Source organism: Ursus maritimus, unplaced genomic scaffold, assembly GCF_017311325.1.
Source record: "Ursus maritimus isolate PB19 unplaced genomic scaffold, ASM1731132v1 scaffold_34, whole genome shotgun sequence".
NCBI lineage: Eukaryota > Metazoa > Chordata > Mammalia > Carnivora > Ursidae > Ursus > Ursus maritimus.
In genome coordinates this window covers 27,294,975-27,322,643 of record NW_024426008.1, presented here as the reverse complement: position 1 = coordinate 27,322,643, position 27,669 = coordinate 27,294,975, and the positions used below count along the sequence as shown (strand labels likewise).

The 27,669-nt window shown below is 46.0% G+C and overlaps 1 protein-coding gene across 2 annotated transcripts in view; it reads left to right on the top strand.

Annotated features, from left to right (window-relative positions):
- Positions 1 to 5,430: 5,430 nt before the first annotated feature.
- Positions 5,431 to 27,669, top strand: part of SPIN1 (spindlin 1) — a 40,098-nt gene continuing 17,859 nt past the window's right edge. The window contains exons 1-3 of one of the 2 annotated variants that reach the window (XM_008690889.2): positions 5,431 to 5,575; positions 6,541 to 6,750; positions 22,988 to 23,036. In XM_008690889.2, the coding sequence (XP_008689111.1) occupies positions 6,695 to 6,750; positions 22,988 to 23,036 (105 nt within the window). In that variant the 5' untranslated portion in view covers positions 5,431 to 5,575; positions 6,541 to 6,694. The remainder of the gene's footprint in view (positions 5,576 to 6,540; positions 6,751 to 22,987; positions 23,037 to 27,669) is intronic. The other variant, XM_008690888.2, reaches the window with a different exon arrangement.

Below are 27,669 nucleotides of genomic sequence, written 5' to 3'. Positions count from 1 at the left end.
GATGTGACCAACCCCATTCTGAGACGTCTTGTTAGCACACATCATCTAGGGGCCACCATGAATCACAGACTCCTGTCACTCCAGAAGCTCCAAGGATTTAGGGGGACTCTCCCTGGAATTTGGACCAGGGCTGGCCCAGCTCTTTGTCTCAGCATCACCAGTTCTGTTTTCACAGTTGGAGGACTGCTGACCCAACAGCTGGTCCCCTCTGTTTGGGTCTTGTCTGTGGCAGGCCACGTAACATGATTTAAAAGTGTTGATAAGCTTAAAAGTGACTTTGAGATCTACAGCACATGCAGCGGGAGGGACAGACTGCTTCCTCTGAGGAAGTCAGAGGTTTTAGTAATACTGTGGTTTGTTGCGTATGTTCATGGAGGAGGGAGGTGCTGTCTTGAGATGAAGGTTACAGATGTTTCCCCCATCCAGATTCACGGCACCTGTGCATTTTGTCCGTGCTTGAGAGCTCCTGTATTAGAACGTGGTATTTACATGTGTATGGATTTCAGCTGTTCGGTAATTCTGCTTACATTGATATATGAGAGTTTGAGGCTCTGGAGGCCTTCAGATAGCCACTTGGTATTATAGCCAAACACTGGATAATTAGCAATACTTCATTCATATTAAGCCCTTCATTTTAATCTTGAGGTTTGAGCCAAAGGGACAGCCTGCAGTAGAGGCCTCTGTAATGTTGTCTTTAGGTACCATCTGTTGGACTTTACTTTTTTTTTCCCCCAAAGATTTATTTATTTCAGAGAGCGCGCACGCAAGCGAGTGGGGAGAAGGGGCAGAGGGAGAGAGAATCCTTTTTTTTTTTTTTCTTTGGGTTTCAATTTTTATTTTTTATTTTTTTTATTTTAACGTTTTTTTATTATGTTAGTCACCATACAGTACATCCCCGGTTTCCGATGTAAAGTTCGATGATTCATTAGTTGCGTATAACACCCAGTGCACCATGCAATACGTGCCCTCCTTAATACCCACCACCAGCCTATCCCATTCCCCCACCCCCCTCCCCTCCGAAGCCCTCAGTTCGTTTCTCAGGGTCCATAGTCTCTCATGCTTCATTCCCCCTTCTGATTACCCCCCTTTCTTTATCCCTTTCTTCCCCTACTGATCTTCCTAGTTCTTATGTTCCATAGATGAGAGAAATCATATGATAATTGCCTTTCTCTGCTTGACTTATTTCACTTAGCATTAAGGGGGAGAGAATCTTAAAGCAGACTTTGTGCTGACTGTGGAGCCCAATGTGAGGCTAGATCTCATGACCTTGAGGTCATGACCTGAGCTGAAATCAAGAGCCACCTGCCCAGACGACTGAGCCACCCAGGCGCCCCTCCATTAGACTTCTAGTAAATTCTAGGAAGTAAATTTCCAGTAAACCTAGGAAAGTTCTCAGTTGTACTCCAGTGGGTTTTCCCCTAGATTTATGAAGTAAAACCATTGATTCTTTTTCTCTCTTAATTTTTTATTGTGAAAAATTCCAAACATAGAAGAGTTGAAATAGGCAGTTGAACATTGTATGTTCCCCATCTAGATTTAGGAATTACAAACATTTTGCTGTTTTTTTAATTTCTTTTAATTTTTTATTTTTTAAATTAATTTTTAAAAAGATTTTATTTGTTTGACAGCACGCACACGAGCGCACAAGCAGGGGGTGCAGCAGGCAGAGGGAGAAGCAGGCTCCGTACTGAGTAAGGAGCCTGATGTGGGACTCAGTCCCAGGACCCTGGGACCATGACCTGAGCCGAAGGCAGACGCTTAACGACTGAGCCACCCAGGCGCCCCTTTTCTTGTCTTTTTTAATCCATTTGAAAAAAATCACATCTTAGAAAATAAGTTACAGACCTTTGAGCACCTACAGTAAACCTGTGTCGTTACCAGTTCCAAACTTGCCTTTTCTCCCCCCTGCTGTTTTTTCCCCAACCTTTTTTTTAAATGAGATTTTCCTTAATTCATTTGTGCATGTGCACATCACAGGTGAGTGGGGAGCAGGGGGAGAGGGAGAATCCCAAGCAGGCTCCACACCCAGCACAGAGCCGGACAGGGACTTGCCCATGATCCTGAGATCATGACCCAAGCTGAAACTGTCGGATGCTCAACCCACTGAGCCACCCAGGCGCCCCTCCCTGAGACTTTTTTAAATGAAATTTTCTGTACACAGAAAACTTGCAGCTGTAGCTGAGTTATATTGTATACCTTCCATTGAGATCCATTCACTAGTATTTTGCTGCACTAACATTTTTTTGTCAAGCCATTTGAAAGCTTGGAGTAAATTGCAGACGGCATGACACTTCTTACAACAGGGATATTTTTCCTTATAACGATAATATTGTAATTAATGTTATTTAGTATTTAGGTCCTGTTCAGATTTTAGCTGTAGATCATTTTTCACATGTTTGTGGTCGTGCACGTTCCTCCCACCCATGTTGAACCATCTGCTGTCTTAGCACAACTTGTTGGCAGCCCAGACTTCAGCTCACACGGGACGTATTTTGGCTGTTAGTGCTCCTCTGTACTTTTCCAGTAGTGGTCCCGGTGTTGAGACCTCTTTGGGACTTAACATCTTTGCTTAAACAGTTTTGGAGATTTATTTCCTTCTTATAAATAGCACTGTTTGATGATAACAGCTGGCCGCAAATACTTTGATGTGTAATTTCTGTTTTGTTTTTATTACTCCTTTTATATCTAAAATGTGAAAACACTCATTTCTTATGCTGTCTGGAAATAGGACATAGTGGTGCTCTCTTCCTTTATGGGAACGGTGCATGTGTTTACTGTTAACATAGGAGGTTATCTCGGCAGTGCTCCTTGCACTCTGCTCTTTGTGCTCGAGCTGCGGTGTGCCTTGTGCTCCGTGTGGTCCCTGTGTGTGCCTCCTGGTGGCCGTGAGGCGTCTGAGCGGACGCTCCTGCAGCATCCTGTGACGCACAGTGTGTGCTTTGGGACAGTGTTTTTCTGTGACACTGTTTGTGAGAATCTTGTCCCCTTTAAGATTACTATGGAAGGAGAATTTCGAGTTTGAAAACTAAATTAATGACACATTTTAAAGATTGTTTAGCAAAATTGCAAGCCTGGATAGTTGGCCATGTTTACTAAAGATGGATTTAGCAGGGGAAAATCCAGGATCTTTTCTTTTCCAGCTTTTTATTGTGAAAAACTTCAAATTGAAGTAAGAGTTCAAAGAGTAACATTAGTATGTCCCTCACTTAGATTCAACAATTAGTAGTTTATAGTTTTCATTTTATTGTGTGTGTATATTTCATTTTTTTTCCTGAACCATTCGAAATTCACTTGCAGACCTCTGGCAGTCTGCCTCTAGAAATCTATGTGTTTCCTGAGAATGACTGTATTTGGGTGTGCAACCCCGGTGTCACAGGTGTGTGAGGGGCCAGCGGTAATGCCACAGTGTCCTTGAGTTTCTCCACTTGTCTTCAGCGTCTCGTGCAGCTTTCCCCTCCAGATTGCGCGCTCAGGGCCCCTTTAGTCCTAGGCTGGAGTCGTGCCTGGACGTCGGGGAGTGGGGCCTCTTTGCCTTTTAGGCTCCCGTGTCGCCTGTGTTCACTGTAAACTGGCCATGAGGTCCAGAGGCTTGGGGGAAGCGTTTCTGACAATGCTGTGTCAGCGACGGCACCCCTGGGGGCTGTGAGGAGCGCCTGGCTCGCGTGAGGGGCGCTGGCCTGTGTGGCCGTGCTCTGTGGTCCCTTGGCACCCTTCACCTCGTGACAGCCGCGTCCGTCGGGCCTTTCCAAACCTAGGACTGCCTTTCTGTGGTCCGTGACAGCATTTTCTGTAATACTTGAAAAAAACTTACAATTCCCACTCTCCTAGAAATAACGAGATTTTACAATGTCAGCATTTAAAGTTTTTTTAAAAAAAATTTATCTTCACTTTGTCTCGTTGACTAAATTAACCACTTAATAGAGTGACTTAAGGTCAAGGTATGTTTAAAAAGGTTTTTTTTGAACAAGTTAAGTTTTTCTCTTTCTGGTCAAAAGAGTGAGATTTGTTCTGGGAAAGTTTTTCCAAGCATTATATGGCCTCTGTGGGAACGAGCAAAGCCAGGGGTGCGTTACCGCTGGGTCGTGTTTGCCTCTTGCTCGGCCCCCCTTTCTCTCTGGACTCACAGGCATCAGGGTAAGTTCAGGCAGTTGGAATATTAACTGCCTCTCAAAAATGGGGAAGGACTTTGATCTAACATTTTGCATTCTTAGATTGTTCTGAAAGCTCCTTGTAGCCTTCCCGCACTGCAGCTCCTCCTTCAGCTGGTGCCTGCACTGTTCAAAGTGGAACAGGCCTAACACGTTCCTCCCGGCAGCCCGCCGTGCCACGTGTGCAGTAGGAAGCATCACCGGAGAAGGCCGCACACTTGAAGACCTCAGGCAGCTGGGTTCGCATGTTCTAGAACCAGTTTAGCTCACTAGGCTACAGTACATTGACATTTGTGCAGATTCAGCTGTTCCTCAGTCTTCGAGGTAGTTTCGTGCAGAGCCCGCAGGGGTCGTGGGGCGTCTCCAGTTGGGAGATGGTGCATCGTTTGTTGAGCGCTGCCGAGAATGCTCTGACGGGAAGGCAGGAGCCGGTAGGGAAGGCAGGGGAGCGTGGAGGGCGCCATCAGGGTCAGGTGGTGTGAGGGTGAGCCGTCCTCTCTTGTGTGGGGCTGGCCCCCTGGCAGATGGCAGCCTGACTCCCGAGGCGTGGACCTCTGTTGCACACTCATTTGAGGTGGGAGGTTATAAATTGGTTGGTTATGCCTAATGGCATAAGCTGTGGGCACTGTAGGCGGGGAATTGGGTCAGGGTTTTGCCACGAAGGTGACAAGGCAAGAAGGGTGAGAGAATGGGGCAAAGCAGGGGAGCAGCTGTTGTGGTTGATGTTTAAGGAGTCAGAGCAGTTAGGAGGGCAGTTAGTCCCCGAGGAAGACCACGGACAGTGGCACAGTGGTGAGGCCATAGAGGGAGGTAATGGTTGCAGCAGGGAAGTGTGGGGTGGGAGTGGCCGGGTAAGGGAAGAGGGACGATTGGAGGTAGTTTGAGTTGAGGTGCTTGGAACGAGGATTCTGGAGGTGTGGTAGTCCTTGGTGATGAGAAGGTGCAGGCTGTGACCCTGGAGGTCAGGGGCGGGGTTGGGGGGCAGGTGGCTTGAAAGGAGGGTGTCAGAGACCTGAGGGGCAAGCTGCAGAGGCATTGTTGCAGAGTACGTGGTGCAGAGGAGAGTGGGATGGGGTCCTTGGGCCGCCAGAGGCGAAGATGTCAGGCCAGGATGCCCGCCACTCTGTGCTGTGGCTGTGTGGCTGTGTGGGTGGCAGGGTGGGGAGCTGGGGGGGTGCCCAGCGGCATTCTGCCTTCTGGAAGGCAGGGCCCCGCGGGGCTGGGGAGTCTTGTGGATGAGTTGCTGAGGGAGCTGGCGTGGCTGGTGCTGAACAGGTTCGGGGAGCGAGGCTCAGTGGCGATGGGTGGCAGCCACTTGTCAGGCAGCCTCGGCGTGAGCTCCTCAGGCCTTGCATGGCGAGGCCACAGAGCACTGGAACCTCTTGGGGGAAGAGCTGTGTCCAGAAGAGGTGCTGCTCCTGGCTGAGGTGTGCACTGTCCCCTCCTTCCTGAGCCCCAAATGGGGAGGGAGGGCACTCTGGATACTCGCTGAATGCATGAATTCTAAGATCTGGTCATTTTTAAGTCTGTGTTCCTTGAATAATAAGTTTTATATAGTTAAGAATTTTTATTGGTTAAATGGATTCTTCTCAACTAATTAGGCTTTTTAATCATTCTATTTTGTTACTTTCTTATCTCGAGAAAATTAATTCAGCACCGCGTTCAGTTCTTACCCCTGTGCACGGGTGGCCGTGGTTTCGTGAAGACTGAATGCACCCAGCCCAGAGTAGTCCTGGGCTTCAGTGAGATTTGCAGCAGACATTTTCATGTTTTATGAGACTGTGTCTCCACATATGTATTACTACGTGGACTGAAACAAATCAAATTTGGCTGAAAGGATAAAGTGCTTCCGTAAGATGACCTAACTTTTGCATGGGTGTGGGACTTGCTGATCTTTTCTGGTTTCTGGAAGCTTGAGAGCGGACAGGGCACGTCAGTCTTGTTGGCTGTGCTCCTTTCTCTTGCCCTGCGTGCTGGCCTGGCGCCCAGCTGTGGTTCTGACCTGAACTTGGTTCCCATGCTGCCCCCGCTGCAGCCGTGCTGGTAGCCTTCCTCCTGGGGACTGCCGCCCCCGTGGGCTGGGTCTTCGTGTCCCATCAAGGAGATGGGCCATGACAGGGTGCATCTTCACGGACACCCCGGCATCCACCCTTTACTGATGGTGGCAGCAGAATGGGTCGGGGGTGGGGGGAGGAGGCAGACGCGGTGTGGTGCTCTGCGCCGCCTCCGGGGAGCAGTGCTGCCGTTGGTGCCCAGGTCTTTGGAAGTAAGGCTAATTGCTTCTGGGCAAAGCACTTTGACGTCGTGTTTGAAATTTTATGTTAGTTGGTGGCTGGCTCAGGTCGTTCTGCTCTTGTGATGCTCTAGTAACGGACTGTTCACTGTTTTGCAGAGTCCTTATGATTTCACATGTTTTTGCTGCACTTGTAAAAGAGGCACTTGGATGATGGATTAACAGGAACATTGAGATTCTGTGAAAAGTTTCAAATCGGAGAGTATTCAATTTTCACCCTAGTCCAGCAGCTGTGCTGCTCACTTAAATACAGATGAATGAAGACCCCATTCGGGAAGACACCTGGCCAGCGGTCCAGAGCGGATGCAGGTAGGCGGCGCGGTCCCTGCGTTCTTCAGTAAGTGAAACGTTGCTAAACTCCAGGAGTACTTCCGCGTAGTTCCTCGTGGTTTGCTGTTCTTGAAGCTGTGTGCTTTTCCACTACTCCGTACACAAACGTGGGGAAAACAGCTTCCTTTTTTGAAAGGCAGGGACCATGTTCATATTTTTTCTGTCGTCTTTCATCTTCTACAAGTTACAGATATCCATTAAACTTAGCAAGTGAATTGTAAACAACTACGTAATGCGATTATAAGAAATGAAGGATTTCTCATTTCTTTTTGAAGGAAGTGAAAGTGTTTTGACTAGAGCAGTATGAGATTTAGGGTATTTATAGTGATTTTAAGGAAAAAAAGCTTTTTGTATGTTTATTTGAAAGAACTTTATTGGAATGAAATGGATAGAAACAGAATATTTGATAGGAATTATTCCCACTTTTGTGGGACACAGCTGATACTACTGGAATAGAGGGTTAGACTTCGAATGATTTTTACCCACCCCAGAAACAAAGGTGAAGCTTTACAGGCTATACTGTGAAGTAGGTAAGTGGTATTTTCTTTAGGACTTTAGTTTCTCTCCATTCATAAATACATTCGAATGTTGAAAAAATCTGTCATAACATTTTAAGATTCTTTGATAAATGAATCTGAGAATTATGCTGGTAAAACTAATATTCTGCAGAAATGCTTGCTGTTTGATTTAGAACTATTTCTTACTTTTATTAAGGAAGTATTTGGAAGTCCTTTATAGAAGAGCCACAGGGATTCAGATTTTTAAGTACCCCCTTATCTCTTTTTTGTTCTAGCTCCTCTTTTGTAAAGATAATACTGATTTCACTGTTCAGGGTTTGTCAGTAAGATTACTTTGGGCCAGAGATGACAGGCTGAAGCGTAAGCCATCTGCGAGTGTATTGTCACTTCTTGGCCCCCTCAGCCACGCAGACCCGGGCATGCCACACATCTTCTCGAGCCTTGGTTTTTATCACCTGAACAGGTGTGCTGTGCTACATACTTGCTGAGGTTAATAGGAGGAGTGAGTGAGCTTGTGGGTTGGGGCTCAGCTAGGTGCCTGGCACATTATAGCTGTTCTACCAAAAAGCATTGTTATCGTTGATCATACTATTTATGATTTAATTTTATTTTGTTAATTGCAAAAATTGCTGTCAAGTTTTTTTTTTTTTTTAAAGATTTTATTTGAGAGAGAACGAGTGGTGGAGAGGGGCAGAGGGAGAGAGAGAGAGAGAGAAGCAGACTCCCCGCTGAGCAGGGAGCTCAACGTGGGGCTCTGTCCCAGGACCCTGGGATCATCACCCGAGCTGAAAGCAGATGCTTCTGACTGAGCCACCCAGGCACCCCTGCTGTCACGGTTTTTGTTGATCAGTGAAACCTCCCACGTTTGTCATTTGAGATAGTAATTCATTTTCCAGAGTTCTTTTTATGCACACCGTTCCAGTTTCAGCACTCCTGTTTCCTTCATTGATTTTGAGTCCTTGTTGTCAGAAGAGTGAGCAGAGTACACCGATGTCAGTGCCCAGAGGATCTAAACCGAGAGATGCTGTTGCTCTTAGGGGAGAGATGCTGTTGCTCCCAGCCAGGACTCTGATCTGAGATACTCTTCTTCCTCGACGTTTCTAAGAGCACCTGGCATAGGCTAAAGACAAAGCGGGTGCTCTAAGTTCTCGTCGGCCCGTTGTTTGATGCTTTAACACGAGACCGTGTAGTCTCTTGTTTCCCGCTGTTGCGTGATCCTATTTTGGAAAGATTGCTGATCCCTTGATCAGTATTGTTTATAAAATTGTCTTAAATCATTCTCCCTCTTAACATAGACGGAGACTTTCTTGCTTTTAAACCCCTCTGTCAGTTACACATGTGCCCATTTACAAATAAAGAAAATTCACCCAAAAGATGGGTTTTTTTTTGTCCTGCAACGAGAACCCTGGGTGGGCATTCTAACCCTGGTTGGTGCAGTGGCTCAGCTATGCCTGGAGAGAAAGCTGAGGGACCTTTGTCTTCCTCTCTGGGCCTCTATGGAGCTGGACTAACATGACAGCTCCCCCAGAGCAAGTGTCCCCAGAGAAACAGGCGCAGCTGTGAGGCTCCCGTGGCGGAGCCTGGAGCCCTGGGACTCGCACTGGCTGACTAGTGCTGCCTTGCCAGCCGAGGTTCAAGGGAGGGAGAGTGTACTATGCTCTGGGAAGAGGGTGAGGAATTTGGAGCCCTGCCTTAAAAGTGCCACAGTGGTAAATAGATCACTAGGCAGTCCCTGGTACTGGGTTCTATGTTTGACATAGAGCGTGGGTGATCAATAAAAACTTGAAAATTGAATGCTTTTGCATGCTCTTTATATTTCTAGTTGCACATGTTAGGAATTTCTATTTTAAAATAACAGGTTTATCTCTATAACTATGTTGGAATTAAATTGGTTGTTAAAATAGTAATTTATATACACCTAATGACGGGCGGCAAGTCCTATTATATGGTACAACATGTTTCATGTGTTTTTTCCCTTAGTTAGCCTCCATTTTTACTGGTTTATCCAAGGTTGCAGTTTTCCCCTTTTTATGACATACTTTAATTATACAGATAGATACAGGGAGTAGTAGTAATACGTATCCATGTGCCTAATACTCAGATTTAGCAACTTCTTTGCTGTATTTAATCCAAATATTTTTAAAACCTTGATTTTATTTTTACCAAATTAATAAAAATTCATTGTTGAAATTGTCAAGTAGTGCCAAAGACTTAAAAAGCAGGCATTCTGGGGCACCTGGGTGGCTCAGTCGTTAAGTGGCTGCCTTTGGCTCAGGTCATGATCCCAGAGTCCTGGGATCGAGTCCTATGTCAGGCTCCCTGCCCAGTGGGGAACCTGCTTCTGTCTCTGCCTGCCACTTCCACTGCTTGTGCTCTCTCCCTGTCAAATAAATAAATAAAATCTTTAAAAAAAAAAAAAAAAAGGCATTCTGCCCCTTCTGATGTTTACCTTCACCATTTGTAAATATGAGTAGAAAAATTTCTCTTGAATCTGACAGTGCTGAACCAGGAAAGGCAGTCTAAGGACTTTTTATTGTTTCTTCTTCTTTTGTATATTTATTTTTCCTGGAGTTTAGGGATTTCTTAATTTTTTTTACTATTTGCTTAAATTTCTTTGCAACTTGAAGTCTCTTAAACAGTTCCCACAGCTTTATAGAACTGTCAGTGTAATATGCCTTGTGGCCGACGCCATAGATGGCCCATCTGTCCACGCTTCCTTGGGGACTCTTGTAGTGCTTTCGGCCCTGTTCTGTGAGCCTCGTCCTCTGGCCCCACAGACATGCTCCCATCCTTGGAATGCCTGTTTTCTTTCTGTAGCTGGATTCTCCTCGTTTCTGTTTGCCATGCCCTCCCTGTTTTGGTGTGTACTCTTGCCTAGGAAAAGCTTGTACGGCGTCAAGAAGCTTCCAGAGCAGACAGTGAGTGAGTTGATGGTTAAAGTGACAGAGGAGGGGTGCCTGGGTGTCTCAGTCGGTGAAGTGTCTGTCTTCAGCTCAGGTCGTGATCCTGGGGTCCTGGGAACGAGTTCCGCATTGGGCTGTCTGCTCAGCGGGGAGTCTGCTTTTCCCTTTCTCTCTGCCCCTCTCCCTCCGCTCATGCTCTCAAATAAATAAATAAATAAATAAATAAATAAATAAATAAATAAAAAAAAATCTTTAAAGTGACAAGTGGAATGCATGGTCGGTCATATTCTCTACTTTTCTGCCCGTTTGAAATTGTCTCTAATACAGTTTTCCACAAGTGTACCTAGATGAGATTCTTTTTGAAACCTTGCATCAATATTGTCTTAATTCTGTTCTTCTCAGTCTTCAGTGGGGCAGAAGGTTCTAGGTTGGAAATAACTTTTCATTCACAATTCTCCAGGCATTGCTCCATTCCTTGTCTTTGAGGCCCCAGTGTTGCTGTTTGGGGAAGTTGGATGCTGTTTCTGCACCTGGGTGTGTCCAGTGGTTTCTCCCTGTCCTCTGAAAACTTCTGGGCTGGACTTTCCATGTGCTGGGAAACATGGCAGTGAGTGTCTGGATGGGTCTTTTTCGCTCCGTGCTCGGGCTTTCAGCGGCAGGTCCGTTTGCTGTGGGGAGTTCTGTGCTCCTTCTTTGATGGCACTCATTTCCTCTTCTCTCTGGAATGCACGCTGCTGGGACGTCTGCTGCTTGAGCTGGTCTTTCTGTTTTTTTCCTAAACTACTTCAATTACTCGTTTCCATTTTCTCATTCTTAGGAAGTTTACTGACTTTTTTTTCCAACCTTTTAAAAAGATTTCAGTGAGCATTTTGTTTCTTCTGTGAGCTCATTTTTGTTTTTATATTATTTCATAAGTGCAAGTAACTTGTACTTCTGAGGCTATAAATTGTATTTTTAAAAAGACTTGTTTGAATTAGTTTGGCCTGTTAGGAGTATCTTTGTGTCTGTTTGCTTTTTAGTCTGTTTTGTCTGGAGGTTCTCTGAATTTCCTGAGATCCGAGGTGGATCCTCTAGCGAGGCATGAAGGAGTCGGTCGGAAGCTGTGTGTGTAAGTGGTGCCTGGTGGACTTGAGTTACGTTATTGGGGTCTCCAAGTGTCACCGTTTGTGGGTGTTTTCCCTAGAGGTGGGTCTTCAGATTTCCTACCTGTATGAGGAGAATATTAATCAACTCTCAGAATTCCTGATTTCTCCCTTAAAGTTTCAGTCTTATACCTTTACATCTGCTGAGGCCTCGCCACCAGAGATGACTTCCGGTCACACAAAACTGGGTTACATATTTGCTCAGGAGCAGGGACAGAGTGCCCTTGACAGCCTCCCAGGGCGATTTCACAAGAGGCAGAGCTGTTCACGGGGAGGAATGAGTGAGCTGGTAGGGTCGGAGGTACTGAGTGTGGTGTGGACGAGATTGGTGAGGATTCCTGGTCTAAACGAGGCACCGGAACAGACAGGGTCTTTATCTTTGGAAAATCTGAGCCCACCTGAAATTAACAGCTGGTAAAAGTCATGTCTGTGAGCTGTTGCGGGTTTGGTTCTAGACCACCACAATAAAGCGAATATTGCAGTAAAATGAATCAGATGAATTTCTTAGTTTCCCAGTTGTGTAAGAGTTATGTTTACACTGTACTGCAGTCTACTTCCTGTGTGCAGTAGTTTATGTCTATTTTTTTAAAAGATTTATTTAACCATTCTATTAATTTTTTTATTTTCTATTTTTTTCCATTTTTAAAAATTTTATTATGTTAGTCATCATACATCCTTAGTTTCTGATGTAGTGTTCCATGATTCATTGTTTGCATATAACACCCAGTGCTCCATGCAATACGTGCCCTCCTTAATACCCATCACTGGGCTAACCCATCCCCCCACCCCCGCCCCTATTTATCCATTTTAGAGAGAGAGAGTGTGTGTGTGTGCATGAGTGGGGGAGAGGGGGGCAGGCAGAGAGAGAGGGAGAATCTCAGACTCCCCCCCCACCCCCCCACCCCACTCCCGAGCATGGAGCCCAGCTCAGGGCTTGATCCCACCACCGTGAGATCAGCACCTGAGCTGAAACCAAGAGTCAGATGCTCAACCGACTGAGCCACCCAGGTGCCCCCCCTCCTTTTTTTAAAGTAAGCTCCATGCCCCATGTGGGGCTTGAACTCACAGCCCTGAGATTGAGTTACATGATCTACCGACTGAGCCAGCTGGGCACCCCAATAGCATTATGTCTAAAAAACAATGTACATACCTTAATTTAAAAAAACAGTTTGTTCCTAAAAACTAACCATCATCTGAGCTTTCAGCAAGTCACTGATCACAGAAATTGTAATAACGAAAAGGTTTGGAATATTGTGAGAATTACCAAAATGTGACACAGAGACACGAAGTGAGCAAACGCTGTTGGAAAAATGACGCTGATAGACTTGCTTGATGCCGGGTCGCCACAAACCTTCAATTTGTAAAAAGCGTGGTATCTGCAAAGCCCTGTAAAGTAAGGAGCAGTAAAAGGAGTAATGAGTGTTTTGGAACATGCGTCTCTGAGCTTCTGTTAGAACGGTTTGAGTGAATGTAGTTTTTCTTAGCCATCTTGGTTTAGTACAGTGTAAATAACTTTTGTGAGTCATCGAACAGTTTATTTTATAAATTACGGCTCTATTTCTTTCACATTTCAATCAACAAATAGATGTAGTACCTAGTAAAGGATCTTGTTCTGTTTTCTACTGGGAAATCTGTGGTCCTCAGATGAGCGATGCCACCCACTTTCAATGACAGACTGACACCAGGCACAGTGACTACATATACACCTGCCTACTCCTCTGAACAGTGTGTGTTGGTGACTTCTGCTTAGCAGTATGTAGAGCGCCTCCTTCCCACTCTATGGATGAATGGTTTTCATACTCATTTGTTCAGAGTTCAGTTACTTGGACATTACGGTTGTTTCTACTCTTCTGTATTAGACGTGATGACTGCAATGAATAGGCTTGTTCATTTGTCCTGCCCATGTGTTGTTATTGGGATGGATTTCTAGAAGGAAGACTGAATCAGATCTTAAATGCATATGTAATTATGTGAGGTATTCATGGGCTTTGTACCATTTTGCCCTCAGTGTATGTGTGAAGTGAATACTGCGTCCTGTAAGGCCTCTTTGGCCTTCCTTTTTCTGTTCTTTTCTCCCCTGATTTTCTTCTACTTTTAGAAGCTCTTTTAAAGTCAGTTACTTTGTGATAGGAGTTATTTCTTATACTTGCCACTGTGTGGTGTCAGCTTCTGGGAGAGAACTGAAGTTCTTGGCCTCTTGTTTGCATCCTCTTGGGTCTCAGCCTCCGTCACAGAAGTCATGCTGGACTTCTGCAGTCCTAGCTAATGTCTGTGGTTTCTTGGATGCTGTGTTTATGAATCTTTTCTCTCTTGTTTTCTGAAGAATATCCTCCAGCAACTTCCAGATATTTGTGGGAGAGGTATTTTTGAGCCCATATGTGAATGTAAATGTCTATACTCTTAATTGGTAATTTAGCTGGGTATGGAAGTCTGGGTTCAAAGTCATTTTACCTCCACTTTGCAGGTCTTGCTTTCCGGTTGTGTAGCTCAGTGTTGATGATGAAAGAAAGGTCTAGTACCTCTTCATTTTTTTAAAAAGGACCTTAAAAAAGGACTTTATTTTTCTTAAAGATTTTTTTGAGACACACACACATACACACAGAGCACAAGTAGAGGGAGAGGGAGAGTAAGAGGGAGAAGCAGACTCCCTGCTAAGCTGGGAGCCCGGCATGGGGCTCGATCCCAGGAACCTAAGATCATGACCCGAGCTGAAGGCAGATACTTATCTGAGCCACCCAGGTGCCCGAGGACTTTACTTTTCTTAAAGCAGTTTTAAGTTCACAGCAAGATTGAGCAGCATGTATGCTTCTCATATACCCCTGGTGCCTTCCCCCTTAGCCTCCCATACTAGCAATAGCCCTCACCAGATAGTACATTTGTTACAGTGCGCCTACATTGGACACGTTGTGATTACCCAGAATCCGTTGTTTATCTTAAGGTTCACTTTTGGTGGTGTACATTCTGTGGGTTTTGACAAATGTGTAATCACTCAAATCCACCGTTCTGGTATCAGAGTAGTTTTACTTCCTGAAACTCTCCTGTTCTTCAGCTATTCATTCCTCTCACCCCCTGACCGCTTGCAGCCACTGACCTTTTATTTTATCCATAGTTCTGCCTTTCTTGGAATGTTAATAGAGTTGGAATTCTATGGAGCCTTTGCAGACTGGCTTCTTTCACTTAGCAGTATGCACTTAAGGTTCTTCCATGTCTTTCCATGACTTGATAGCTTGTTCCTTTTCAGTACTGAATAATATTCTATTTGTAGATGTACCATTGTTTATTTATCCAGTCACCCGCTAAAGGACGTCTTGGTTGCTTCCAAGTTTAGGGGATTACAAATAAAGCTGCTATGCACATCCATGGGCAGGTTTTTGTGTGGACTGGTTCCAACTTATTTGGGTAATTACCAAGGACCATAGTTGCTAGATCATATGGTAAGAGTGTGGTTTGTAAGAAACCACCAAATTGTCTTCCAGTGCAGCTGCACCAGTGTGTATTCCCTCCAGCCACAAATGAGAGTTTCTGTTGCTGTACATCATCTCCCGTGTTTGGTGTTGTCAGTGTTCTGGATTTTGGTAATTCTGTTAGAAGCGTAGTGGTATCTCATTGTTTTTAGTTTGCATTTCCTCCACGTATGATGTATAGAGCATCTTTTCATACATGAGTTTTGCCGTTTCTATCCGTTCTTTGGTGTTAAGCTCTTTGTTCCATGTTTAATTAGGTGGTTTTCTTATTGAATTTTAAGAATTCTTTGTGTATTTTGGATAATAGTCCTTCATCAGATATGTTTTCCAGGTATTTTCTTCTGATTGTCCCCTTTTTTAAAAAATTTATTTTATTTTATTTATTTTTGAATTACAAACCCTTGTGTCGAGGGCTGACTTTTAATAGATCACAGCGAGGGAGCTGCTCTGCTACGTATGAAACCCTGACCTAGAAGCAGGTCGTCTGTGAATGGTTTAGCGTGAACATGTGTTGTGTGACTGGCGGGGGGGTGGCCTCCTTTCCAGATGCGCCCTGTTTTGCAGGATGAGGTGCTTTCTGCACTGGACCCTGGTCTCTAAGTGTGGTGGCCCGCTGGTGGGGTAAGTGGGAGACTGGCTATCTGAGGCCAACCGAGGCTCCTTGGCACTGCTGTATTGTTCCACCTGGGCAGGATTCTGACTTAGAGGTGTTCAGTCAGAATCCCACAGATGGTAACTTCGCCTCATTGGCTCCTCAGCCAAGCACACACACCAGATTCTCATTTTTTTGATAGTGTCTTTCACAGAGCAGAATTTTTTAATTTTAATGAAATGCATCTTATCAATTTTCTTTTCATAGATTGTGCCATTGTATTATCTTAAAAAGTCATCAGCATAACCAAGTTCATTTGGATTTTTCGCTATGCTAACTTTCAGGAGTTTTATAGTTTTGCACTGTGCATTTAGGTCTGTGATCCATTTTGAGTTAATTTTTGTGAGGGATGTAAGGTCTGTGTCTAAATTCATTTTTTTGCAGGTGGATGTCTAGTCATTCCAGCACCATTTATTAAAAAGACTATCTTTTCTCCATTTTATTGCCTTTGCTCCTTTGTTAAAGATCAGCTGACTATATGTGGGTCTTTTTTAGAGTTCTCCATTTGATCTGTTTGTCCATTCTTTAGCCAGTACCATGCTGTCTTGATTAGTGTAGCTTTATAGTATGTCTTAAAGTCGAGTAGTGTCAGTTCTCCAGCTGTTCTCCTCCTTCAGTATTGTGTTGGCTGTTCTGGATCCTTTGTTTCTCCCTATAAACTTTAGAACTGGTTCGTTGATATCCACAAAATAACTTGCTTGGATTTGGATTGGGATTGCATTGAATCTATAGATCAAGTTGAGAAGAACTGACATATCTTTTTTTATTAAAGATTTTGTGTATTTGATAGAGAATGAGTGAGAGTGAGAGAGAGTGAGAACAAGGGGAGATGGGGCAGAGGGAGAAGGAGAAGCAGGCTCTCTGCTGAGCAGGGAGCCCCATGCGGAGTTTGATCCTAGGACTCTGGAATCATGACCTGAGCTGAAGGCAGATGCTTAACCGACTGAGCCACTTGGGCACCCCTGGGAAGAATTGACATCTTGACAATATTGAGTCTGTCTGTGAACGTGGAATATCTCTCCATTTAGATAGTTGTTCTTTGATTTCTTTCATCAGTTTTTGTCATATCTGTCTTATATATGGGGTCTGTAGTGATGTCTCCTCTTTGATTTCTCATGTTAGCGATTTGTGTCTTCTCTCTTGTTAGTTCTCCTGGCTAGAGATTTATCAATTTTGATCTTTTCAAAGAATGAGCTTTTGATTTCATTGATTTTTGTCTGTTGATTAAAATATTACTGATTTCTGTTATATTTTTTATAACATTTTTTTAAGTTTTATTTATTTATTTGACAGAGAGAGCTCAAGCAGGGGGAGCAGCAGGCAGAGGGAGAAGGTAGAGGGAGAGGGAGAAGTAGGCTCCCCGAGGAGTAGAGAGCCCGCCAGGACGCTGGGATCATGACCTGAGCCAGAGGCAGACGCTTAACTGACTGAGCCACCCAGGAGCCCCAGTCTTTATAACATTTTTTGCTAGCTTTGCATTTAATATGGTTTCCTCTTTTAGCTTCCTAAGATGGAACCTTAGATTTTTTAATTTTAGGCCTTTCCTCTTTTCTGATACATGCATTCAGTGCTATAAATTTCTTTCTGTGCACTGCTTTCCCTGCATCCCGCAAATTTTGTAAATTGTATTTTCATTTTCACTTAGTTCAAAACATTTTTTAATTCATCTTGCAATTTCTTCTTTGAATTATGTATTTAGAACTGTGTTGTTTATCTCTCAGTATTTGGGGATTTTTCAGCTATTTTTCTGTTACTGAAATTAGTTTGATTTTATTGTGGTTTGAGAGCAGTTGCAGGAATTCTGTTCTTTTAAATGTATTAAGGTGTGTTTTATGATCCAGAATGTTGTCTTGGTGACTACTTCATGGGAACTTGAAAAGAACGTGTATTTTGCTATTGTTGGATAGAGTGGTCTATTGATGTCAATTTTATCCATTTGATTAGTGGTGGTGTTGGGTTTGACTGTGTCCTCACTGATTTTCTGCCTGCTGGATCTATCCCATTTCTGATAGAGCGTTATTGAAGTATCCAGCTATGATAGTGGATTCATCAGTTTCTCTTTGTAGTTTTAACAGTTTGACTTCCTTAGTTTGATGTTCTCTTGTTAGATACACATGTTAAGGATTGTGATGTCTTCTTAGAGGATTGATTGCTTTATCGTAAGATATTTCTTTTTCCCTGGTGACTTTTCTTGCTCTGGAATCTCTCTGAAATTAATATAGCTACTCTCGTTTCTTTTGATCAGTGTTAGCATGGTGTATCTTTTTCCTTTCCTCTACTTTTAATCTAAACATACCTTTAAAGTGGATTTCTTGTGGACAGTGTACAATATGGTCTTGTTTTTTTTTTTTTTTTTTAAGATTTTATTTATTTATTCGACAGAGATAGAGACAGCCAGCGAGAGAGGGAACACAAGTAGGGGGAGTGGGAGAGGAAGAAGCAGGCTCATAGCGGAGGAGCCTGATGTGGGGCTCGATCCCATAACGCCGGGATCATGCCCTGAGCCGAAGGCAGACGCTTAACCGCTGTGCCACCCAGGCGCCCCAATATGGTCTTGTTTTTAATTCCACTGTGCAGTCTTGGTATTTTAATTGGTGTACTTAGACCATTGATATTAAGGTGATTATTGGATTAATATCTGCTCTATTTGTTACTATTTTCATTGCCCTTGTTCTTTTACTTTTTTAAGAGACTGCCGTAGAGTTTGCAGGATACATTTATAACTAATCCAGTTCACTTAGAAGTAAGCTATAATCATCTAATATGTTGTTGCTGGTATTCTGAAAAAATGGTACCAGTTCTATTAAATAGGAGTAATAAAAATGGAAGTGTTTGTTTTATCTTCACTGATTCCATCTCTAATGATCTCTCTGTAGATTTGAGTTTCTCAGCTATATTATTTTTCTTCTCTCTGAAGAATTTCTTTTCACATTTCTTATAGTGTAGGTCTCCTGGCAACAAACTCTCTTACCTTTTGCTTGTTTGAGCAAGTCTTCTCCTTCACTCATGAAGGGTAGCAGAATACAAAATTCTAGGTTAATTTTCTCCCAACACTTCGTGTGTCTCAGTCCGCTCTCTGCGTGTGTGCTCGCTGAGGAGACGTTGGATGTAATTTTTGCTCTGTTCCTCTGTACATACGGTGTTTTTCCTCTGTCTCTGTCAGGAGTTTTTCTTTCTCCTTACATGTGATTTTGGGGCATTTATCCTGCTTGGCATTCTCTGAACTTCCTGGATCTCTGGTTTAGTGTCTGACTTCAGTTTGGGGAAATCATCAGTCATTATTGCTTCACATACGTCTATTCCTTTGTCTCCTCTTTTTCTTCTGGCATTCCCATTGTATGTGTTACTTCTTTGTAGTTGTCCCATGGTCCTTGGATATTCTGATTTGTTTTTTCCTGTCTTTGTCTTTTTTCTCTTTGCTTTTCAGGTTTGGAGGTTTCTGCTGGCATGTCCTGAAGCTGAGAGAGTCTTCCTCAGCGGCCTCCGGTGACCGCTGAGTTAATGTCGGCCACGTTTCTTACTGTTTCCTGTTCCTTGCCCTGTGCTTTCTCCCTTTTTTCTCTTCCACTTTTCCCTACTTTTTGTGGTTTTATTCAACTTTCCATGATTTTACTTTCTCCATCATGAGTCCCCCCAGACACATTCTTCATTTCTGTTATGATGTTCTTTTTTTTTTTTTAAAGATTTTATTTATTTATGTGACAGAGAGACAGCCAGCGAGAGAGGGAACACAACAGGGGAGTGGGAGAGGAAGAAGCAGGCTCCCAGCGGAGGAGCCCAATGTGGGGCTCGATCCCGGAACGCCGGGATCACGCCCTGAGCTGAAGGCAGACGCTTAACGACTGCGCTACCCAGGCGCCCCCTGTTATGATGTTTGATCTCTGCCATGTCTGTTTAATTTTTTCTGATAATTTCCACCTTTCAGTTTACGTTACTCATTGTTTCTCACATGTTTACTTTTTCCTTGGAGCCCCTAGCTTATATTGATCGTTACTAAAATTCTTGGTCTGATAATTCTACCATCCCTGTCATACCCGAGTCTAGTTTGGATGCTTGCTGTCTCTTCAAACCATGTTGTTTGCTTTTTAATGCGCTGTATAGTTTTTGGGCTGAGACATGATGTGCTGGTGAGAAGGAACTCCGTGAGCCGTCAGTGATGTGACAATGGGGCGTGGGGGCGGGGCACGTTCTGTAGTGCTGTATGGGTCTCCTGCCCTCTTGAGTCTGTGTCACCAGCTGACCTTCTCCCCCTGTGGGACGGGAGGGCAGGCAGCTGCACTTTGAATTCCTCTTCCCTCAGGCTAGCTGGGCTCCCAGACAAACCCCAGAGGTTAAGCTCTTGAGGGCAGGCCTTGTTGAGAACTGAATGCTTTGTTGTATTTCTAGACGGGTACTTTTCCCCTCCCTCTACTGGAGGCAGGAGGGGATTTTCCTCTCATCTTCCCTGAGAACCTGGCAGCGCTCCTGGAGGTGAAACCTGCCCCAGCATTGGTGCCCTGCGTCCCTTCGGCATGATTAGTGGCTGGAGGCTTCGTCCCAGCCTTCTCCACACTGAGGCCCCAGCCGCTGGGCGTCTTCTGTTCAGGCTTTCCTGCCCTGCTTCCCGCAGATGTTTCTGCCCGCTGAGCTCTGATTGTCTGTATCTGCAGGTTGGTCAGCAGTTTGGGGGGCACCGGTTTGCCCTGTGACATCACGTCTCTGACCAGTTGAGGAAGAGTTGTTGATTTTTCCTCGAGTTCGGCTCTTTGCTTGTTAGGACGCAGCACCAGAAACAGCACGTTCTCTCCGTTCATGGCGTTCGGTTTTCAGGAGCTCTTTGTTTTCTGCTTTTGTAGCCTCTTGTTCCCATGTGGTGACGGCGATACCCTCCGTTCCCTTGAGGACACCCGTTCTTTCACGTCATCTGTGTGGCTCTGGAATCATTTCAGAGTTTGCCGCTCGTCTGACAGGACTCCTACCATGGAGGGGTTGTTTCTTGAGTGATCAGTAGAAGATGGTTTCCACCAGGGTCCTCCTCCAGCTGGGGAAGTGAGCTCCATGGGGACACGTGGTGACTTGTGGGCCTGAGCTTTGCCTGGCATGCAGGGACGGGGCAGCCCAGATGCTCAGTCAGCTGCCCATCCCGGTGTCCTCCGCGTGGGAGGGGAGGCACCCTGATGCCTGGGGCAGGCCCAGCAGAGCCTGAGTGAGTCCTTCACGTCTTCACGTCTCTCCTCATCCCGTCTACCCCAAGCCTCGCCACCACGTTCCCGGGTGCTTCAGGGAGCTCTCCCTCCAGGCTGTGTCCTCTGTCGTCCCTGAGCCCCCTGCGAGTCTGTGTGTGGGTGCCCGGGCTGCACAGAAGGAGGATGGCCCTGCACTGTCACCTGGGAACAGTGACAGATTGTCCTGTGCAGACCAGTTGGCCGTCTCTCTCCGTGTTCTCTTCATAGTCGGGAACGTAATACTAGTAAGGAAATGTGTGTTTAAATCACACACTTTAAAGGCCAAGGGGAGAGAACTTGGTGGCCCACCCGCCAGCCTCCAGCCAGGGGAACCACCACACCGAGCTTGTGCGCGACGTGCTTTGTTCTCCGTCTACTTTTGCTGCTCAGAGTGAGTTTTGATCACTGTAGTAAGTACTGTGTTTGCTGCATTCCACGGATCGAGTTTCCATTTTTTCTTCAAGATCAGATTTCATTGTGATTTTGTCTTTGAACTGTGGACTTTCAGAAGATTGTTGTTTAATTTTCAAAAACACGGGTATTTACAGATATTTATTTCTGGTTTAATTCTGATGTGGTCAGAGCACAAAATTCTTATGATTTCAGGTTAAGTGCATAGAAGGTTTGTGTTATGAGGAGCAGATGGTGTGTCTGGTGTGTCTCATGTGAACTTGGGGAAAAGTGCGTGCTGGCTGTTTGTGGAGATTAGGTCTTCCGTGTCTCCACCGATTGTCTACCTGCGTGTTATGTCCGTTACCGAGAGAGGAGTCCAGGTCTATGCATGGGATTGTGGTGAGTCTTCCGGCCACACGATCCGGTTTCAGTCCGTGTCCTTCAGTGCTCTGGGACGAGGTCCACACACAGTCGGCCTGGGGTTAAATATGGGGGCTTCTTGGTTCATTGGCTCTTACCATTTTGAAATGTTTTCTTGATCCCTGATAACTTTGTCCTGAAGTTAACCTGTGTGGAGTGAGCCACTGTCCCGTCCTTTCCGTCTTGTCTCTGAATTGGTGTGTGTGGCATGTTTACGTTTGATGTGGTTCTCTGTCCTTTGGGCTGGGTGTAGTGCTGAGTCTCCGGGTTCACCCCGCTGTCTTCTGTCCTGGCTGTTTCTGACAATGAATCTGGAGTCGGTATTACCTTTGTTTCCCGGCATTTAATGAGTCTTTCATTGTCTGGCTGTTGTAAAAGTATTTTATTGGTTGCTGGTTTCAGAAACGTGGTGAGGATGTGCCCTGGTGTGGTCGTCGTCTTTGGCGTTGGTGAGCTCGCTGGCCCTGTGGTTGCGCACTTACCGCACCTAGAGGCCTCCCTGCCGTTGCTTCCTCCAGAGTTGTTTCTTCTTTCCCGCGCTGTCCTCTCTGTCGTGAGCGCAGTTGACTGTGCCATCTGGCCACCGAGGCCGTCCTGCTGTTCCCCATCATTGTGGAGAGCGTCACTGGTCTTCGCATCTGTGTGGTCTGGTCCGCGGTTCACCATGTCCGCTGATCTTCACTTCAGATCTGTGTTTTCCACTAGTTTCATTCAGTCCTTTCTTTCTTCACAGTTTTTTAAGTGTCGTCTGTATCTTCCTTTAAATATTTGAGCATATTTATTATAGTGCTTTTCACATTTTTGCCTGTTACTTACATTGTCGTTTATAACCCACGGAGGTGTGGGGTCCAGTCTGCCGCTCTGTGTTGGGAATGAGCTGTGGTGCGTCGGGACCCCGTCACTGCCCTCTGACTTTGCTCCTGTCCACAGATGGGCTGGGCTGTAGCAGCTTTGATTCCTGGGGCTCCTTCAGCCTTCCTGCTGAGGGGCCACCTCTTTGAGGTTTTTACCACACAGGTTCAGAGAGGTGGCTGGCGCACCCACCGGGTTCTTCTGGTTTCCCTTCTCCTACTGTCGTCTGCATGTTGCCCTCAGAACACAGTCTGGGTCCGTGTGGGGCCCCCCCAGTCCTGCCCCACCGGTCGTCCCGGTGCCTGGATCCAGGGGTCTCACGTCTGCCGGCGTTTTGCTTGCTGGGAGCAGAAACACGGCTACTGTAACGTTGTACTTTACGGCTAGAATTGGCACTTACTTCTGTGGTTTTTGTCCATGTGATTTTAGGTGTTTTTGTTATGGCTGATCTTGGGCGATGAGCTGTCGTCCCTGTCATTTTATCTTCCCAGAACTCCAGTTATCTCCTTTTTGAAAATTAGACAAACAAATGGCTTTATACATGTTGGCTGTTTATGGTTTATTTTCATTTCATGCTTTATGTAGCAGTTTTTCAGAAGTTAATTTTTTCCATGTTCTGAAGTATTTTCTATCCAGTTTTTATTGATTTATATTCACTTCTCTTTTAGGCCATGCTGGTGTGTCTGCAAGCATGATGAAGAAAAGGACGTCCCACAAGTAAGCACCCCTGAAGCTTGATTTTAGATAGCAGGTTGTGGCCGTAGGTGACGTAGGGTCTGTGACTCGCGTGATGCCCTCTCCCCCGGTTGAGGAGGTCATGCCTCGCTGTGTGTTGAGTACAGGCATACAGCCGTGTCCCTTGTCCTTGTCCTGGCCTACGGCTGCCTAGGCCTGTCCTTCCACCTCGTAAAGTCTCTGGGCCATGATTTCCCCTCCAGCTCGAAGGGGCTGGACTGATGGTAGGAAGTGTCCGTTGTGACGAGGGCGGCACGTGCGTGGTGAACCTCTCCTCCTTCTCTCTTCACAAGGGCTGCACGTTCCTGGCATGCAGGTGGTTTTCTCAGCCTCAGATCTGCTGCTGGTTAGGAGCTCCTTGTGGTAGAGGCCTTTGCTCATGCCTGAGGGCCTTGCTAGCATGCTGACAGGTGCTCACTTGCTGCTTTATAACATTTTCAAATAAATGAAAAGTTTGTAATCAGGGAGCTCATATGCATGTTGAAAGATAATTAAAAAGCCATGTATTTTAAGTGACCAGTATGTTATAAATCCTAAACTCTACAGATAACCAGAATAAAGAAGCCACTTTTTCTTCCTTAAATCTTCATGTATGACATAGTTACATTTAAAAAGAAAATTGAGTTACTATCTTAAATGAAAATACTGTGCTTGTACTGAATTACACTTAATAGATTTCACAAGTACCCCCCAGGTTCTGGTCGCTGCTACTGTACCATGGAAATTGCACTAACGAACCAGTTCTGAGAGTTCTGAGTCTTAATTGTAGACGGTTAACTCTGGAAGAGACCCGTTGACCCCAGCTAGCACCTTCCGAGCGTCTCGTTATAGCCGTTCTTTCCAAACCGTTCATACTTGTAAGCGCCCCAGCCACCACCCTGTGCAGTTGAAGAGCACGAGATGCCCGTTCATAACGGTCGGTGGTTGGTGCACACGTGGACATGTAACGTAAATATCTGTAATGCGTAGTTCAAGAAGTGACCTGGAATAGGAAGGTGTGATGTTGAGGTGAGTATGTGTGTCCCTGAGGTGTGATCAAGCATTTCCCAGATTCCGTGGATTTGCCCATTCCCTTCATGCTTCTGCCACAGCCAGCTACCTGGTAATTGGTGTGCTGTCTGCCCTCATTATCATACCATAGCATTACCATAAATGGGAAACCATGTCTTGGCTCAAGTTTAAGGTAACCAAACAAATACAAGCCTTAAATATTAGGTAATGATAGAAACGTAACTACAGTGGGGAAGAGAAGCAGGGCACATGTTAACTTCACAAGATCAGAACAGTTCATGCAAAATAGATTTTGCCAATCAGTTAAAAATAATTGGCTTTAAGAATGTAATGTGCATTCAGTTTTATCCATTTTTACACGTTGCCGGGTACAAAAATGCTAGGACTGGAAGGTCCTTTAATCAGGACTTCGGGCATTGTTGGGTTTGTGCAAGGGTTTCATGAGCCTCGTCTGAAGCACTGTCATACGTTAACTCCTGGATCCGAGGTGCTGGTTGTTTCTTCCCTCAGAGCACAAGGAATAAACACCTGCCTTTGCAACTTTGCTGTTCATGTGTGTGTCAGCTGAAGGCATGACCCCCTGTGCTCTGCTGTGCAGGGAGCTTGACCGGTGCTTTGCTCGTTTCTGTTCAAAGAGTAGAGGGCCGAGACTGGGTTACTCTGTAGCCAGAGGGAGCCGGAAAGAAAGGAAAGGCCGTCGCTCCCCTTCCCCTCTGTCTTCTCATCTCTGTGCACATGTGAAGATGGTTTGAAACAAAGATCGACGATGCACAGGTCTGCACAGTTCACCGCGACTGGCTGTTGCTAGCGGCCTCTGGAGGGGCCGCTGCCCGGGATCTGACATGACGCAGAAAGCTGGATGGCTCAGCTGGGCCCCTTGGCTCATTTCCTTCATCTACCTGGCACCGGGCTTCCCAGGCCTAACAGTCCTGCCGTGGACCAGGACGGTCCCTCTCCATAAGTGACACTTTTATGGAAACCACATAGAGAAGCCGACCTGGCGCCTCCACTGTGGCCCTCCGGCGATCGAGGCAGGCCTGCAGGGCTGACCCACGCCTCATTCCAGGGAGGCTGAGCAGGAACCCCACGTGTGGACGCCTCTGCCTGCTGGTAGGAGTCACAGGGACACCCAGGAGACGCGTGCCGGCGGCGCCACCATCCCTGCGCATACTGGCAGGACTCGGGGACCTGCCGTGGTGGAGCACCATGGCACCCAGAAGTTCTGCACCGTGGCTTGTTTCTGATTTTACGGTAAATGGGACAAGCTGACGTGCCTCCTGCCGGCCGGGCCCGCACTGCATTTTGGGAACAAGCTGGTGACCGGTGTTTCCTGGCTTCTCAGGAGGTGGTTTGGGAAATGCGTTGCAGTGAACAGCCTGGGCCGGAACTGCACAGGTCCACACGCACCTGCATTTCTTTCTGTAAACACGGGACTGCACGGTGCATGTGTTTTGTCTTCCATATGATGTCTTATAGCACTCTGGGCTCCAGCGTGCTGCATGGTGAGAACGCCATGTGGAATACGTGTAACATACAAAGTAGGGGTTAACTGGTTTACGGTATCAGTCAGGCTTCTGGTCAAGCTGGTAAGTTTTGAGGGAGTCAGAAGGTACGCGCAGATTTTCAGTTGTGGGGGGGTCAGTGCCCCAGTCCCTGCTTTGTTCAAGGGTCAGCTGTGCTTTTTGAAGGGAAGGTAGAGTTGGGGGGCCTCTACGGTGAGTTTAGCTATAGTGGTTGTTTCAGTTTTCAAACAGAAATCTGGTTCTTTTTCTTCCCTAATTTGAATAGTGGATGCATTTCCATTTCCAGGGTTTTCGTTATTTCCCACTAACGCACATTTAGAGAATGGACTGGAGCTATTACGCACTAAGTAGAGATATTTCCAGGGAGCGATTTTGCATATGTTAAGACGTAAGTCACTGACAGCGACAAGGACAGAGACGCCCCCTCCTCCTCTTCCTCGGGTCCCTGGGTGTCCTTGGGCAGTTTTCCTGGCATCCCTGTCAAGGAGGAACCCTGAGTCCTTTTATGCACAGAGGCTGACGAGCCAGTCCGGGCTCCTACACGGAGCAGTGACTGAGTGAGGGCTCACAGATAGGACGGCAGGATTCTAGAGCACACAGTGACCACACCGCGTGTCCGCGGGGAACGTGTTCTCGTCTCCCGTCTGCAGAGTGGGTGTTGTCTGTGGTAAACACACGGACTAGATGAGCCAGTGGAGCAAGGTGCTGACTACCTTAAACTGATCAAAACCTAGACGACTTCTTAATGAGTTTGTAAGGAGCTGCTCTTCACACCAGTGAAGTGAATAGCGTTTTGGAAGGCCATTGGCATTGGCAGGCTTCTGTGGACAGCTCTCAGTGTGTAACAGAGTAACCAGAGAACCCATAGCGATTTGTTTTTATCTTGTCCTGTTAAGTCAGTAATGGCAGTATCTGCTTATTAAGCACACGTACCAGAAAGGTGGTTTTTTTCTTTCTCTTTGCTGGTGGGCATCTTGTACAAAGACAGTCACTTTGATTTAATCAGTATTTTCTGCTGAAATCTGCTGGAACACAGAGTAAGGGAACTGCTTTCCTAGGGCACTACTGAGTAGAAGGAAAGCGTGTCTGTAATTCGTACAACTACGTACTGGGATTGTGATAGGCACTTACTGGTTCACAGCAGAGCTCGGGTAGTTGCAGTTGGATTGAAGAAGTGTGGTTCCGTTAATGGTTGACCGCCAGAATCAGGTCTACCAGTCCTGGGGGGGGGGGGGCAGTTCATGTGGGTCTCAGGCATGGAGGGAATCTGGGTAAACACTGGAAGGTCTCCCCACACAGGATTTTCTTTCTGGATGACAGAACAAGTAGCATGGTTGATTCAGAACTTATTGGAAGTGTTGAAAGTGTTGAGCAAGGTAGATATGTCCCCTACAGTCGCAGCTTACCTTGTTGGGAACATGGATGCGTAGAAATTAGTGTTGGTTCTGAATCGTGCTCCCCAGGTGTGGTGCCTGGGGCAGAGCGCCTGGGAGCCTATTAGCTTAGAAGGTCTGAGATTGTGGACTCAGGTCTCTGGGGCCAGTGTGGGCCTTCCACACGTGCTCCTGGTGGCCACGTGGCTGCCTGTGGCTCCTCTGAGGCTCACTGGAAAGCTAAGCAGGTAAGTGCTGTAGCAGTGAGAGCAGCTGCTGAGGGGCTGGCCCCCGTCCACTCGCCCTGAGGACAGATAACAGCTCACAAGGGTCCCTGAAACCAGTTGTTTCAGAGATGGCTTCTGGAGATAAGGAGCAAGCACAGTGATCATAGGTGTTTACCTATGGTCTCTCTACTTTACCATCGAATCTTTTGGATGGTGACTCAGGGCGGCCTTGTCCTCACGCTCGGCTGCAATTCCAGCTACCTTCCCAGAGCGAAGTGTCTGGGCGTCTTTCTGCAGCTGCGCTGTGTGTCGGCCTGGCGAGTGATTGCAAGAGCATTGCAGACTTGTTCCCAGGAACATACAGGAGATTGAGAGCAGTTAAAAAACACGTTTTTCCAGGGAGGACCTGAGTCAACATCACCATGTTCAGGGATCCCTCACTTTAAATTAGCTATTTCCGTTGATAACGTCCCATCTGTGT